The 17,149-nt window shown below is 34.5% G+C and overlaps 2 protein-coding genes across 2 annotated transcripts; both read left to right on the top strand.

Annotated features, from left to right (window-relative positions):
- The first annotated feature begins 10,707 nt into the window (after positions 1 to 10,707).
- LOC116136506 (cell wall / vacuolar inhibitor of fructosidase 2-like) lies at positions 10,708 to 11,253 on the top strand. The gene has a single exon (XM_031422201.1). The coding sequence runs from the start codon at positions 10,732 to 10,734 to the stop codon at positions 11,251 to 11,253; it is 522 nt and encodes a 173-aa protein (XP_031278061.1). The 5' UTR covers positions 10,708 to 10,731.
- Positions 11,254 to 11,257: 4 nt separating this feature from the next.
- LOC116136495 (inorganic pyrophosphatase TTM2-like) lies at positions 11,258 to 15,869 on the top strand. Its single transcript, XM_031422189.1, has 10 exons — positions 11,258 to 11,265; positions 11,363 to 11,558; positions 11,657 to 11,770; positions 12,196 to 12,369; positions 12,572 to 12,769; positions 13,626 to 13,748; positions 13,817 to 13,938; positions 14,048 to 14,171; positions 14,292 to 14,564; positions 15,411 to 15,869. The coding sequence occupies exons 1-10, from the start codon at positions 11,258 to 11,260 to the stop codon at positions 15,627 to 15,629; spliced, it is 1,551 nt and encodes a 516-aa protein (XP_031278049.1). The 3' UTR covers positions 15,630 to 15,869.
- Positions 15,870 to 17,149: the final 1,280 nt, after the last annotated feature.

Here is a 17,149-nt window from a genome sequence, read left to right as displayed (position 1 = left end):
TCAATTGTGCCATTGGCCTTTCGTTTAATCCGATAAACCCATTTACATCCAATGGGAGTTTTTCTAAGAGGGAGATCAGTGAGGGTCCAAGTAGCATTCTGTTCTAAAGCATAAATTTCAGTTTGCATGGCTTCTTTCCAACAATCATGTTTGATGGCTTGATTATAAGTTTTTGGTTCAATAGTTGTGGAAATGGCAAGGATGTAATGTAAGTGTTTAGGTGACAAAGCAGAATATGATAGTACAGAAGACAAAGGATAAAGAGTACCTGACTGGGAATTGGTAGATTCAGCTGCTGTGGCCATGTTGCAATGATAATCATACAGGTAAGAAGGAGGCTTACGATGCCTTTGAGATGATCTGGTGACAGGGTGATTAGAAGAAGGAAGAAAATTGTTTGGTAAAGTGGTGGTTTGATCAGAAGTGATGTCAGAAGTTGTCAAATGGCCAGATTGTTTTGAAGATAAAATATGATCAAAATGTGGTAAAGTGGTGTCCCGAGGTAACGGAATAGAAGATTGATTACTATCAACAAATGGAAAAGTGGACTCATAGAATAAGACATTATGAGAGGCAAATATATCTCTAGAATTGAAGTCCAGGAGGATAAAACCTTTGGTGCCAGATGGAAAACCAAGGAAAAGGCACTTCGTAGCTCTGAAATCGAATTTGGTTCTATGAGCTAATAAAGTGGAAGCAAAGCAAAGGCAACTGAAAGTCTTCAAGGAGGTATAATCTGGGGTAGTATTATAGAGCAATTCAAATAGGGACCTGTTTTGCAACAATGGAGTAGGAAGCCTATTTATCAAATGAATGGCACAACGTACAGCATAATTCCAGTATAGTTTGGGTAAATTAGACTGAAATAACAGAGAACGTGCAACATTTAACAAGTGTTGGTGCTTTCTTTCCACCATACCATTTTGTTGTGGTGTCTCAACACAAGAAGTTTGATGATGAACTCCTTTAGAAGCATAGAAAATAGGCATGGCAAACTCAGAACCATTGTCTGAACGAATGGCTTTAATTTTGCTAAAAACTGAGTTTCAACAAAGAAGAAAAAAGATTGAATCAGATTTCTTACTTCTGATTTTTGTTTAAGTAAGAATATCCATGTGTATCTAGAGTAATCATCAACAATTGTTAAGAAAAATCTATGACCATGAATGGAACATGTAGAGAAAGGACCCCAAATGTTTGCATGAATCAGATCAAAACATTTAATGGTTTTAGTATTACTAACAGGAAAAGGTAACGTTTTCTGTTTTGCCAAATGACAAACAGTACAAGCTTCATTATTATGAAATTGAAGATTAGGAATATTAGGAGACATAAGTTTCATTCTAGAGTCTAAAATATGACCAAGGCGATGATGGCAAAGATAAAAAAATGTAGTGGTTGAAGCTAATGAAGCTGGAGAAGGTAATGTGATCTTAGCAAGTGGCATAACACTGGAACTGCAAGACTTAGACATTGCATACAGGCCATCAAGCACCTTAGCTGAACAAATCATCTTCCACATAGTCAGATCCTGAATTAAGCAACATGAGCTTTGAAAAATTAAGCAACATTTCAATGATGATGTGAGTTTGGTGACAGAGATAAGATTGAAAGAAAACTCAGGTAAATATAAAACATCTGTGAGAATGAGTTGTTTATTAAGACAAACTGTTCTAGCATATTATGCAGTGATTTTCGAGCCATTTGGTAAGGTGACCACGATTGGTTTAATTTGTTTATAAGTATCAAAACAAGATAAGGAATGTGTAATGTGATCAGTGGCTCTTGTATCCACTATCCATAATGGAGATTTAGAGGTACATGATAAAGCTAAATGAGTACCTAATGTGGAAGAAAAATGAGGAGTTAATGCTGGCTGATGGAGTTGTGACACAACTTGGTTGGTAATATGTAAAGGTTGAGCAAAATTTGCTGATTGTAGTAGAGCCAATATCTGCTGGTATTGTTCTAGAGTAAGAGAAGCATTAGAACCAGACTTTTCTTGGTTTGTAGTTGGCACATCAGAATTCAATTGTAGACCTTCAGCACTGATATTTTCTTCTATAACAACAACATTATGGGCAGTAGAATTCCTAGGCTTGTATCCTGAAGGGTAACCATGCTTTTTATAACATGTTTCTATTGTGTGTCTTGGCTTACCACAGTATGTGCAAAAACGATTATCTCCACCACCAGAAGATTGAGTATTGAACTTTCTGCTTTGTTGTGACTTTAAAGACTGAAAATTTTGCTGTTGAAATTGTTGCTGAGATTTTGAAGGGAAATGAAAATTTTCTCAATCGGATTTATTTACAAACACCTTGGCAACTCCCAAACTCAATTGTCTTTCCTATTGAACAACTAAAGAAAATACCTTGTTTATAGAGGGCAGGGGATCCATGAGCATGATTTGTGATCTTACAATAGAAAATGAATCATTCAAACCCTTAAGAAACCTTATCACATAATCAGTATTTCGATAGGTTTTAAAGGTATTCAAGATTCCGCAAGAACAAGGAGTAGAACATGTACATAACGGAAGAGGCCTAAAGATCATTAATTCATCCCAAAGAACCTTTAACTCAGTAAAATAATCAGTTACATTTTTATCTCCTTGTTTAAAACTGTAGATTTCTTCTTGCAAATATGATATTCTAAAGATATCCCCTTGTGAAAATCTTTCACGAAGGTCAGTCCATACATCATACGCTTTATCAATCCATAATATGCTATTAGTAATTGATGGAGAAAGTGAATGAGTGAGCCAGGATAATACCATTGTATTGCATCTCTCCCAGACTGAAAACAGAGAATTGGTACTGGAAGGTGCTTTGATTGTGCCATCCACAAACTTCAGCTTGTTCTTTGACAATAAAGTCATTTTCATAGCTCGCAACCAGGAATAGTAATTGGGGCCATTGAGAACCGGAGAAACTAATACAGCAGCAGGATTCTCGTTAGGGTGCAGATAGTAAGGACTAGAAAAGTTGATGGGATCTTCATTTGTTGGAATATTCATCATGAATGCAGAAGCGTAATGGATTCAGAAGTAAGAAATTTTGCTTCAGATTATGGAGGAAAGATAAAGCTCTAATACCATGAGAAAACTAATTCTGAAATGAAAATACTTCTTACTCAAGAATCAAAGATTACAGAATTGATTAATGAAAGTTACAATAGTTGGTTTCTTATATACAACATGTTTGTTAGTAACCAACTATAACTTAGCTAAGCTGGATTAACTAACTTGTAACTGTTATTAACAAACTAAACAAACTAACTAATTACAGTAACAAACTTCTAACTAATTTAATTTCAGACTAACTAATTACAGTAACAAACTTCTAACTAATTTAATTTCAGACTAACTAATTTACAGTGACTAACATCATTTAATCTTCATTCGTTGATGCTTCAGCTTCAGCATGCTTCAATAATTGCCTTACGGATTTTAATAACTCTTGGTTTTGGTGGTTACTGGTTACTGGCCATGTTATAGGAGTTAATGCATTATATCTAACCACTATAGTGGTGGGAAATAACTCCTTCATGTCATCGCCTTATAATGGGAGATAACTTGTTCTGATAACTTTTTTATGATTGAAAGTTTATATATCATAGGTCTTGTAGTGGAGGATAATTTCCTCATTATTTAGACATTATTTTTGGGTCCTTTGACCATGTTGTTAATTTTATCTTCAACTGATATTACAAATTTATCTAGCTTTTTCCTCATATAGGAGATTAAGTTGTTTGAAATCAAATAAGGATTACACTTATATTGATATACGGTGATTTATCAACATAGTTGAAGGAAACAAACTTTGGTAAGCCTAACTTCCTAACTCTTTAACTTAAATTTTCATTTAACTATATTTTATAACAAAGTAACGTCTACTATTTTCATAACTAGGATTTATGTTGTTATACTATCGTCAACATGATGACATCATCAATTTGACCCACTAGTTAGATCGATTCAATCGTTCGACTCAAGACTTGATACCCTGATCGGGTCATTGCCCGAATCGGTTTCAGAACATTGGTTATAACTTTAGCTTAAGAGTGGGCTTACGATTTTTCCTTGGAGCCAATCTTCAACTTTCCGTTGTTATTTCTAGTGATCATGCGAAAACCATCTTGATCTACCATTTTGCCCTTGGCTTTATCATGTTGAGCATTATTATCTTCATGTCTTATGGCACGTGGAGAAATTTTATGGGATTCTTAGTTGATTTTTCTTCTCTTTCTTTTATTTAAAGTTACTAATATACCCTTTGCATAGTTAAATTTAACCTTAATTAAATATAATTAATCCTTTTCTTGAAAGATTTTAAATTTTAAATTTTTGTTTTTTGTAATTTTTTCTTTAAAAAATTGTCCTCTGAATGATATTATTCGTGATATTACTTAATAATTAGTTTATTTATATAGAAATTGTAAATAGTTGTTATTTATTTTATTAAAGTAATGCTACACAAACCCTATTACCAGTCATTGACTATAAATCAATCATCTTTTTTATGACAATTTTGCATTCATTGACGGTAGAGTTGGGCAGAGAGGGGTTGAGCCCAATAGGGATTTTGATATGGAAAGAGCCCAATAGGGATTTTGATATGGAAAGAGCCCAATATCCCATCCACAATCAAACTTTGTAATCTATAAAATAAAGTCGTGTTAATTGGTATAGCTACTGAGAAAAACAGTTTGTACCATATTTTGATGGGAGAACGACTTTTTCCACCCAAGGTTTGGCGAAACATACTTCCTCACTGGTCAAGTTTCAAAATGACACTTTCTCACCCATCGTTAAGATCTATTAACGAAATTTGTTATCTGACAAAGATAAAATTACAAAAAAACTATAATATCCTTATTATTTGAGTTTATAATTTTATAAAATTTGCTAGAATTAAAAAAAATTATAAATCTTTTTTCTTTTAAAAACTCAATCACTATCATCTTTATGCAAAAACATCTCTCACCCACCGCCTAATCGACGCCACCACTCTTTCTTGTTCATGGCAAGCCAACAACAGCGCCAATAACGGTATCATATTTGTTTCTTCTTTAGCTAATTGGCAAGTCTCAACCACGTTTTGGTGTTCCTTACCTCTCTGTTGGCTCTCCTTTTTCGGAACCTCCTCCAGCTTGTTTATATTTACCTCCTACTCAGAAAGTCTATGCTTCTTCCAACTAACTTCTCCTTTTTGGTTCTCTCTAGATTTAATTCAGAGCTAGGAACCTGCTAGACTATTGTAGATGCAAAAATCAACCTTTATGGAAAGAGGGATTGATCCCGTGAGGTCGAGGCCACTAGCGATCTATGCACACGCAAGAAAACAAGCGTGAAGCGGACGGAAAACACCGGGGTGGTGTTTGCCGTAGGCACTCTAACGCTAAAGTAAGCAAGGCTGGATGAGGCTAGTTTACTGAGGGTTAGGGAAAGGAAGGGCTACCGGAAGTCTAGTCAAAGATTATGATTGGGGCTGTAGTGCGAAGTTCTCAAGAGTGGGAACTCTAGGGGTTGAAGGTGTAATGTCTCTATCCCTTGTGAGAGAGCTGACATTTGTTTAAATAGTGACTGCAGGGTCTTCGAATCCTGGTGGAACTAGGAGTCCTTGCAACGATGGTTTTGTGAAAGAGTGGAGCCTTTGGCTCCTTTATCTCAATAGGAAAGGGAGTCCCAACATGCCTAGGATACGGAACTTAGATGAATCAAGATAGTGATTGACTTCTTTAATAGTAGTACTATAGTTCGTATGCGACTCTGGGCTCCGAGTTCATCATAAGTCCTGAAGGTGTTTTAGGATCAGACAGCCTGGGTCCAGATAAGCTGGCAGTGAGGCCTCAACGGATCAGGCCTTTGCTGATTGGGTCCAAATGGTGAGCAACTAGGAAAGCATATCGAACGAGCCTCATCTATAGAACTCTGTTGTGGGCCCAATCGAAATTGGGCTCTAGCTTCTAGCCTTTTTGAAGGTGTCTTCGTCTTTGAGTCTATTTGGGCCGAGGACATTTTTTGGCCCTAACAACCATACTTTCTATTTCTTGCCCAAAATTTTTTTCTTTGTCAAATCAAATGGCCTTAGGTGGCAACCTCCCTCTCTCCTCCAAAAAGTCCATCACAATTACTCAAAACCCCAGCCACCAATGTTGGCAACGTTGCTCTAGAATTTATGTCACACAGCAAATGTCAAAAGGATTTATTTTTGTATTTATTTTCATGGATTTTATGGGTTTGATTTTGAATTTCTTTTTCTTTTGTTTTGTTTATTATGAATTTATGTTCATGGAGTTGAGGTGGAGGAATTTTTGATGGAATTAGAAGTGAAAATTTATGTAACGCAAATTTTGGGTTGTTTGGAAAATGTATGTGAACCAAATTTTGGGTTGAAAATTTGTGACCCATCATTTACAACCTTCCTAGAGGCAACTCACCCACCACCTATTTGACAAAATTCCTCACCCAAACTAAATTATGGTGTTTAGAGCAGTTATGTTAAGCAAAATATGGATTGTATATAAGGTTTATGTGAAGTAATTTCTTGGTTATATTGAAGAATTATGAAAAGAAAATTTGATCTAACAGAAGAATTATGTATAATCTTTTTATATGGAAGATTTTGATATAGGGAAGAATTATATAAAATGTTATTGTACAAAAGATTTAAGTTTAATTTTTTATTCATAATATCATATGATATTAATTTATTTATTATATTTGTAGATTTATTAATTAACAGATGTGTCACTGGCAAAAATACCCTTTTTACTGTTAAAATTAACATTTGAATTTAACAATGGGTAGAAAAGTGTTGTTTTGAAACTTGGCGGGTGGGCAAATGTCGTTTCGCTAAATCCTCCCATTATTTCTAAGGATATATCTTCTGTGCTCTGTTTCTTTTTAGTGGGATCATTTTTGTCAGATTGCAAAACCCCCTTCTCCTATTTAATGGGCTTCTTATTTGGGTTTTATTTGAGAAACCCCCTAACTTTACCTAATTTGGCCCAATTAACAATAGACCCAGCTTCCTTATTAAATTCTCTTATAACCATATCGAACTATGGGAATTCGATTCTTTTTTATTTATAAAAAAAGAAAAATATATATTATTACGAACCATTGGATTTAAATTCCAGGACCAGCAATAACATTGCTGATACTTACTAGTCAATATTTCCATAAGAATAATACTACACATACATCATTTTCATATAACATTATGTGACAATATATGATTGGGTGAAAGTTTAATTTAAACTTTAAATTAGTCCATCATATATTGCCACATAATGTTGTATGAAAATGATGTATATATAGTATTATTCTTTCATAAAGTAAATATCAAAGCATTTTTTTAAGTTTATTTTCCCCCTACAGTATCACGAAATAACAAACTCCCCCTCAAGTATTTGAAATAATAATTTACCTTTTATAGTCACCTTTTCATTAGTGTTTTAAGTCTGATACATTTTATACTTAATTGGTAAAATACAATCATTAAACAGTAAAACCCTACTAGAATACTCACGACAATGTTTAAGCTGTTAGTTATGATACTTTAGGGGTGATTTTGAAACTTTTTTTTTTTGGGGTTATATGTGATTTGTGAAGCCGCGTAATGCAGTTTGAAAAGTTCAAGCAAAACATTTGGACTGAAGTGATTTTTAAGAAGACAAACATTCTTGGCTCCGTTTGGTTCTCAATTTTGTGTTTTTGGGAAAAGTTTTTTAAAAAAAGTTAAAAAAAAAGTTGAATTGGGCGGGTATTACGATGTAGGATTTATAAATTATAAAATACCCCCTATTTTTTTTTTACAAAATACCCCCTATAATAAAACATTAAAAGTTAACAAAAACACCCTCAACCCACCCTCAAATACGGACAGCCGGCCACCACCGCCGGAGGGTGGCCGGAGTCGCCGTATCGAAGCATTACCGGCTGGATCTTGCCAGTTGTGCGTCGATATGACCTTTTTCGATCAGATCCATTGTGGAATTGGTCGGCAAAGGCTAGATCGGGCTAGATCTGGCCATATTTTCTATTCAACGACAGCCAACAAACGGTCGTCGTTGATGGTCAACGACGACAGTTTGTTAGTCGTCGTTACCGATTGGTTACGGCCAAAGATCTGGCCGTCAACGGCCAGATCTTTGGCCTTAGATCTTGTCTTTTCAGGCTAGATCCACCGTGGATCTGGCTGGAAAATGCTAGATCGCTGCACTACCAGTCAGATTCAGCCGGTAGTGCACCATCTTACTAGATTCCGGCCATTTTCCGACAATGGTGGCCGGAATCTGGTAAATGTGGATTGTTGGGGTGTTTTTGCAATTTTTTAAAAAATATTTAGGGATATTTAATTAAATTAACAAATTTAGGGAGTTTAAAAAAAATTGAATAATATTGTGAGTTTTTGGGTATTTTACTATTTAACTTTTTTGAAAATACTAAAAATAGTATTCCCAAAATGCAACCAAAGGAAGCCCTTATTTTTTTCGTGTCGGTTTAACTCTGGTTAGGCTTTTGGTTATTAAATTATTCAGAAGCTGGGTTTGAGAGCATCAACATCAAGATTTTTCAACGACAAGTCACATTTTACACAGCCATTGATCTGTAAAGTTTCCCCATTATTAGTTTGAGATAATTAATTAAACATGGACAGCTTGCATTAAATTAATAAATTGATTTCATAAATATTGGAGTCAAATTTATCAATATGGGTGCAGGATTTAGAAGTAAATTAAGAAGCATAAAATATAAGATTGATTGGGGGAATAAAATATTTTCTTATTAGCTAGATTAGTTATTCTCAAGTGAAAACGTCTATGTATTTTATTTTCTTCTTGTGAGATCCATTAATGATAAATTTAACCGTGATTTTCAAAAAAATATCAATTATTTCTCTTGCCTTTTTGATACTTCTATAAAGTTTTATTTATTTATTTATTTATTTATTTTTTATTTTTTATTAAGAACAATGTAAGGGTTTTCAATAATTCAGGTATATAGTAACTTTTAATAATCATAGGTATTTTTAATACTAGTCGGGTAAAGAAGTTAATTCGAATCTTAAAGATATACAAGTAGTTCATGGTAAACCTTTATATTTTAAATATCAAGATTGGCCATAGGTTTACTTTTGCTTCATTTGTACTTCAAGTCCGTATTATAGATTCGTACCTGAAAATTTTCGTTGGTCTAGTAAGTTCTAGTTTTAAACCTAGTAATATAGTCCAAATCTAAGAATCGATTGATAACATTATCTGATTGGTACATCAAATTTCAACTAGATTGAATGACAAAAGAAAAACACATGATCACTTTTATCAATCTTCTATTTATAACAATTACATCGATCGAACCAATAAAGTTATTGTGCCCCATGAGAAAATATGTGTGTTATAGATCTCAAGAGCCTGATAGGGTGCAATAATTGGTGGTCCAGATCATGTGTTTGATGCAAAATTGTCCGGATTTGGTGATTTCGTGAATGAAAACAAGACAATTCAGAGATCAAAATAAACATTGAAGTGAGGAGCTTTTGTGTTGTTATGTGTAAGTGTAACCCGTGAACATTAGCTATGGCAGCTTCCAAACTGCCAAAACAAGGCCTTTATCAACACCCTATATACTACTTGCCAAACAACTCCTTCCATTCAACCAACCATACGATATATACGAACATAATTTATGTAATTTATCATAGTATTCATAATATTATTAGATCAATCAATTAATAATATAAGATTTATATCAAGTTATATGTTATTATATGGTTATGCGAAAATCATAAAATGCGGGCGTCCATATTGTTTTAAAAACAGGTTTTTTGTTTACCAACATTAGTAAATATAATTAATGTTACTCATGAAAGGTTAAACAAGTCTATATATGTTTAACTGTCACAAGGTTTCGGATTCGAGGTTCATGTCTCCTCATGTGTACCTACATAGCTAGAAGCTATTATTCTTTGTTCTCCAAAGATTGTAACTTGAAGGGTTCGGTGAACACGCTCACAAACTCGTGTTCACAAAACAATACAGGGGATTTTTGCATTATTTATATATATAGTATAGGGGATTTCTACGTTATAAAAAAGAAAATATTGTGAACAAATAAGAATTAATAACTTTATGTATATACAGTATATAGCAATGAATTTTATAAAGAGTTGTAAGGTTTAGCCAGGCTCACAAACTCGGGATCACAGAACAATAAATATATATTGAAGATTTTTGCATTACATAGAAAGAAACAAAAAAACATTAGTAAATGAATAAGAATAACTTTATATATATAGCACTGAATTTATAAACAATTGTCTTAATTTGTACTTTAAGAGTACACATGTACACGTTAAGACTATTATAAAGAAAAAAATTTGCTTATTTTGATATATATTACATTAACATATTAATTTTTTTCATATTTTTATGATACTAGGGTGATAACCCTTTTATAAAAAAGATTTATAATGATCAAATTTCCTACCAATCTTCGAAACCAATAATATTTTTTTAAGAAAAATCAAAGTTTAATTAACACCATAAAAACCACTACATCTTAAAATAAAAAATAAACCTACGCTTTTTCTTAGCTTCACCTAATCAGAAGAAACTCATTCACATTTACTCAACTTCTCTCTCTCTTCTTCAACAACTGAACCAACACATTTATATAAATATCAATCACCAAAACAACTTGTGTTCTTCACTCTCTCTCCAATGGCTTCCACCATTCTCATCTTCCTCCTCTCCCTCCTCATATCTGCCTCCGCAGACTCAAACTTCATCCAAAAAACCTGCAAACTTACCAAGCACTACGACCTTTGCCTCTCCTCTCTCAAATCCAACTCAACCAGCGCCAGTGTGGACGCCAAGGGCCTGGCACTCATCATGATAGGTGTCGGAACCGCCAACGCCACCGCGACGTCTACATACTTGTCGTCGCAGTCGCTCAGCAGCGCGTCCAACGACACCGTCCTGAAGAGGGTTCTCAAAGAATGCGCAGACAAATACTCGTTTGCCGCCGATGCTTTGCAGGATTCGGCTCAATACTTGGCATCGGAGAATTATGATTACGTCGCAGTGGACGTCACCGCGGCGGCGGATTATCCGAACGCGTGTCACAATGCGTTTAAGAGGTTTCCGGGGCTGGTTTACCCGCCGAAGATTGCTCGGAGAGAGCGGGGTTTGAAGGAGATTTGTGATGTGATTCTGGGAATTCTTGAACATATTGCCTGGTGAAGAAATGAAAATGTATGTTTTCTGAATTTTTTTGTTTTTNTTATTCTCAAATTCTTACTATATTGACCTAGTGTTTCTAATGCCTAAGCTGAGCACAATTTTGTGACAGGACCATTGAAGTCCCAAGCTCCCGTATTGTTATTATTGAGGGCATCTATGCTTTGAGTGAAAGGTTGCGACCTTTACTGGATCTTCGTGTATCTGTTACTGGGGGGGTTCATTTTGACCTTGTCAAACGAGTTTTACGGGACATACAACGTGCTGGCCAAGAACCAGAAGAAATAATCCATCAAATATCTGAAACGGTTTTTTTTTTTTTTTTAATTTAATTATTATACATCTTTATAATGCAATGTTGAATAGTATTGTCTTGTAGATATACTCAGTTCCTTCTTCTCTACAGGTGTATCCAATGTACAAGGCCTACATTGAGCCAGATCTCCAAACAGCTCATATAAAAATAGTAAACAAGTTCAATCCTTTCACTGGATTCCAGAGTCCCACTTATATTTTAAAGGTTATTCTCCCCTAATGGCTGTTCTACTTTTTGTATTTTTATTGATGTTGAAGCACCATTGATTCAAAAAGCTTTAGCTGATACGAAGGGGCCCACTGATAATTACTTGAACTTTAACACGCCTAGTCACATGCACATATGGTTGAACTAAATTAATGGACTTGTCCCTTGGATCCCAGTATGCACTAAATACTCATGGATTCTGATAATAAGTCCAACTTGCTCCATGTTATAATTTTATTTTTGGAGGGAAATTTTAAAATAAGACCTTTTGGTTTACTTGACTTTGATACCATATTCAACACATAATTCCAAAACTTTAAGCTAACAAGAAAGGTTTAACAATAGCTTATGTACTATTCTATAGCTCTTTGGATAGCTTTTTTGATGTCTAAATTGATATATGGGGGCTTCTTTTATTGTAGTCAGCGAAGAATTTGTCAGTGGATCACATTAAGTCTGTTGTTTCTGAAGAACATACAGAAACAGAAGAGCAGACATATGACATATATCTACTACCTCCTGGTGAAGATCCAGAATCTTGCCAATCATATTTGAGGATGCGGAACAAAGATGGAAAATACAGTCTCATGTTTGAGGTTTGCCTCTTTCTTTATCATTGCAATCATATGTTCTGCATATGATTATAGCATACAGTGTTTCTTAGAGTAATATTTTGTCATCAAATTGTATGTGTTTCCTTTATGCCTGACATGGTGCTAAAGACATTTGTCTGAGTTATTGGCAGTGGAAATATATATTTATAAGGGCATCTGATTTGACAGTTTGTAATTTTTGTAGGAATGGGTGACAGATATCCCATTCGTCATATCGCCACGGATTACTTTTGAAGTCAGTGTGCGTCTTCTTGGTGGGCTTATGGCCTTGGGATACACGATAGCAACCATCCTTAAAAGAAGCAGCCATGTGTTCTCTGATAATAGGGGAGTGTGTGTGAAAATTGATTGGCTAGAGCAACTTAGTCGCCAATATATTCAGGTACTGTTAAGTAACTTCCATGTCTTGATCTACTTTTTGGGGGTTCTTAAACGGTAGTTTGATTTCTATTGAAAATTCTTCATGGTTGAAAACCCTGGTGCTTAAGTGATAATGTCAATTTGTTCATTTAGATTGTATTGTAACTGAATTCTTTAACTTGACAGTTATTTAAGATATGTTTGCAGTTTTTTCATGTCTTGTTTCTTTTTTAAAGTTTTTTATTTCATATTGATATTGCTTTTGGATGAACGGCATAATGTGATAGCAGTGTGATTATATACAAAGAAATAAGAAATAGGATCTTGAATTAAAATTGTGCAAAATCAGAACTTTTTCTTTTTTTAATTGTGGCTGAGTTATGGACGTTGAAAATTTTTAGTATGGTTTCACTTTTGATTCCCACCTTGCCCCATGAGACTCCAAATGTGAGTTTTGACACTGATTTATTACCTAATGTTCCCTTTTAAATTTTTGAGGCATACTCAAGAGGAGGGACTAAATATCCATTTAGAAAATACATGGTTTAATGTCTTCTGCTGATTTAAATGCTACTAGTTTATCTTTTATATATATATGTATATAAATGCTACTAGTTTATCTTATATATATATATATATATATATATAGAGTAGTTCCCAAGTCAGGTTTTATTAGGACGATGCTCTTATATACCGTTGAATTTATCTCAATGGATTAAAATGATATTTTACAACTCAGAGCTAATAGTATATAAGCATGGTCCTGAGAAAATTATATCAAGACTTCCTGACTAGAAAATTATCGTGTATATATGCCTAAGTGGTGAACGTTTATGAAAACTGTACTAACAGTAGCCTTCTTGTAATTTGTAAAATAGGTGCAAGGGAAAGATCGGTTAATTGTAAAATATGTTGCAGAGCAGCTGGGTTTAGAAGGCTCATACATTCCTCGCACCTATATAGAACAAATTCAACTGGAAAAGCTTGTAAATGAAGTTATGGTATGACAAATTCCAAAAGCTTATTATCTTGCTCCTATTTTAGTAGTCCTAATCTGATCATTTGACAGGCCTTGCCAGAAGATTTAAAGTCGAAGCTCAGCCTAGATGAGGATCTTGTTTCAACCCCCAAAGAAGCTCTTTCACGGGCCTCTGCTGATAGGGTTGCCATGAGAAATAAGAATCTCCAAAGGTACACAGTTCTTCTACTAGTGTGTTTTGTTGTTACTGTTTACAGTGATGAAGCTTCCTGTAACAGTTGGCCACCTTAAATAATAGTGCACTGTGCTAACATTTTGCAGTGGTATGTCACGGTCGTATTCAACACAAAGGGATAAGGCTCTGTCGAAGCTTATGAGCTTATCTATAAATAAACAGAGGTTTGATGATAGAAGTGGGGAGTCACAGACAACGCTAGCGAATCAGGTAAGGATGTCCTTCCATTTCTAGGTTGTTTTTACATTGTTCTGCTGATCCAGTGCTAAGCTTACGTGTTTTACCAATCAATCAGTTGTCTTTTCCTTTATTTTTTTTCTGCATCTGTAGGGAGTCATCACTCAGCTTTCAGAACAGATCTCCTCACTAAATGACAGAATGGATGAGTTTACAACTCGTATTGAGGAGTTGAATGCCAATTTAACAATCAAGACAAATTCTACCAGCCAACAAAATATGGCTCTCCAGACTGAAGTGTGCAATGGCTCTGCTCCCACAAATTACTTCATTTCAGGTTTAGGAAACGGTTCCTTGACTGGTTCTAGAATGCCTAATTCCTCATCATCCTCCCAGTTGGCTAAGGAGTCGCCTTTAATGGAAGAGGTATCATGGCTGGTCTTTCATATCCTTTCTGTCAAAATATTGTCACTGTTCTCTTTGCATCTTTTTGGGTTAAGATGTGAAAGATAAATTGCTGAGGTCGGAGATGAATTTGAATGTTAGACTGCGGGCTGCTGCTGCCAAATACATCAAAGCCACCATATTGTTAGGGTTTTAGTATGGTAGTGCCAGTTTAATGAAGTTACGTATATAGAGGTTATTTAACAAATGAATAAAAAGAATAAAGAAAAATGATGCTGGTAGACAGAAGGTTGCATTACATTGATGCGTATATAAATTTTTACATGTTAGGGAATTGACAAGAATTGTTTTCTCCACCGTTGTTGAAATATGATGATGAAACCTGCTCCTCATCACTTAACCCATTTGTGTGATAGATAGAGATAAGGAGAGGGGGGAAAGCAATCTTAAGAAAGACAATTTGCAGAAATTTAGGAAGTAAGGAAACAGTTTATATCATATTGCACCTGTTGCAGATACAAAATAGGTTATGTCCCACTATTTTGGTTGGTAGTCAGGATGCATTTTTCCTTATTGTTGTCGTGGTACATCAAGCTATAGGATGTTGAGATATCTTAGGTCAAATTACTTCCAGCTGTCCCGAGCAATATAGGATTTCTAAAATTGTGAAGCCAATTTCTTCTTTTAGCAAGCTGTTGCCAATAGACAGTGCCTCTGTGTAATGAATTGGTATAAAAATGATCATTTGGTCAAATATCAATCAAGAGCTGTACTTTGGATGTTTTATTATGGTTTAGCTTTTGAGCTACAATATTTGTTGGCTGTCTTATTAATTTTTCAATCTGCTCCTTGTCTGTTTGCAATCAGATATCAGGTATTGCACGGGCACAACGTCAAGTCATGCATCAGTTGGATAGTCTCAGCAATCTTCTTCGCGAGAGCATGGGGGAGAGATCTCGCCAAGTAAAGAAAACTGAAAGAAGTATAACTGCTGATGTTGAACCCATCAAAGTTCGTCTTATTTTAAGTTTGGCAATTGGTGGTTTAGGAATCTTGTTGTTTAAGGGCTATCTAACCCGAAATTGATTGAGTTGTGAATATTAGTTCACCTTTTTAAGCAAAAAGTGTTTTGAATGCCACCCTTCAGCACGGGAAGACAGTCAAAACTGATTGACCATTTGTTTTTAGGGTAGAGAGTATTTGAAGCAGCAAAGAGTAGTTTTCAAGGTCTCTTTGAGTTCTTCAAAGAAGGGATGCTTAAGCAAATTTTGTAACTCATTTGGCAATGTTTTATTTGTTACTTACAACCTTCTAGAGATAAATTTAATACCAAAAAAAAAAAAAAAAAAGAGCAAGTTACAAATTTTCAGATGAGTTGTTTTGCTACTCCCATCTTTTATTTCATCAAACTGAGGATTAAAATATTTAGGATTTATGTCTTTGAAGTGATTAGTATTTATTGAAGTGGAAAATGGTTTGATAATGGTGATTGGACTTATGGCATGTTTACTTACAGTTACAGGACATTCCCTTGTTTACTGTCAAAACAAAATAGGGGAATGAGCATTCCTTTGAATGCCATTCCCCAAAATAGGGAGTCCGATTTCATATTTGAGAGGAAGAAGTATTCCACAGGCAAGGAATGGGCAAATTCAATCCTTGCCCCTGTTTTAAATAAATATATCTATGTTATTCTTTTTGTAATTTATTTACGTATGAATTATTTAATAGTCTAAAAATAACAAAATAATAATTTGTATTTAAAAATTAGTAAAATAATTCTATTTAAAAGTATAAAATACTTTGTTTTAATTAAAAATAGAAAAAATTTAAAAATGAAAATTATTTTCATAGTTAACGGATTCTATTAACAGACGGTGGAGAGGAGATGTTTTAGAGAATTTTAGTCTTTTGAGGGGAGGTGAGGGATACCATTTTAAACTTGTGAAGTTTATTAGAAAAACGAAAACCTCAAGGAAGGTGAGGGGGACGTTTTATTAAAAGTTAAATCAAGTTCAAATTTAATTAAAAAGTCATGTAGTTTGAAAGTGTTAAGTAAATAGCTTTATTATTGATTAAGGTTAATTAAACATGATTAGTGGTTAATTAAGATTAATGAGGTATTGTGTAATTTTTAAAAAATTACAATATATCCCCAAAGAGCCGAAATTCTTGCAAACAAACCCAAACACCTTCTTCTTCTTCCTCTTGCCATTAACGCATCCCTCCCTTAGTTGTTGTTTCTTCTAAGCTTCGTCTACATCTTTTTCTTCCTCCTTCTTGTACATCTTCTTCTTCCCGCCATTAACACTATCTTCTTCCTCCGCCATTAACATTTTATCTGCCATAGATCCTCCTCTTCCTCCTCTTGACATTTCGTCTAGGTATGTGTATCTCCCCTTTCCATTTTATATTTCGATTTACAAAGTTTTAATGATGGATTGGGTTTGGGTTATGATTCTGATTTAGTTGTTTAGGTTGTTAGGTTGTGTTTGATGTAATACAAGTTGAAAGGAGTGAAATTTGTCGAATATTTTCTTGCATTGTGGGTAGTTGGGGGTGGTAGCACCGATTGTAGGTGGAGATGACTGAAAATGTGTTCTGGA

This window comes from Pistacia vera, unplaced genomic scaffold (genome assembly GCF_008641045.1).
Source record: "Pistacia vera cultivar Batoury unplaced genomic scaffold, PisVer_v2 Contig316, whole genome shotgun sequence".
In the NCBI taxonomy this organism is placed as follows: Eukaryota; Viridiplantae; Streptophyta; class Magnoliopsida; order Sapindales; family Anacardiaceae; genus Pistacia; species Pistacia vera.
The sequence above is the reverse complement of the archived record's forward strand: the minus strand, read 5'-3'. Positions and strand labels throughout refer to the sequence as shown.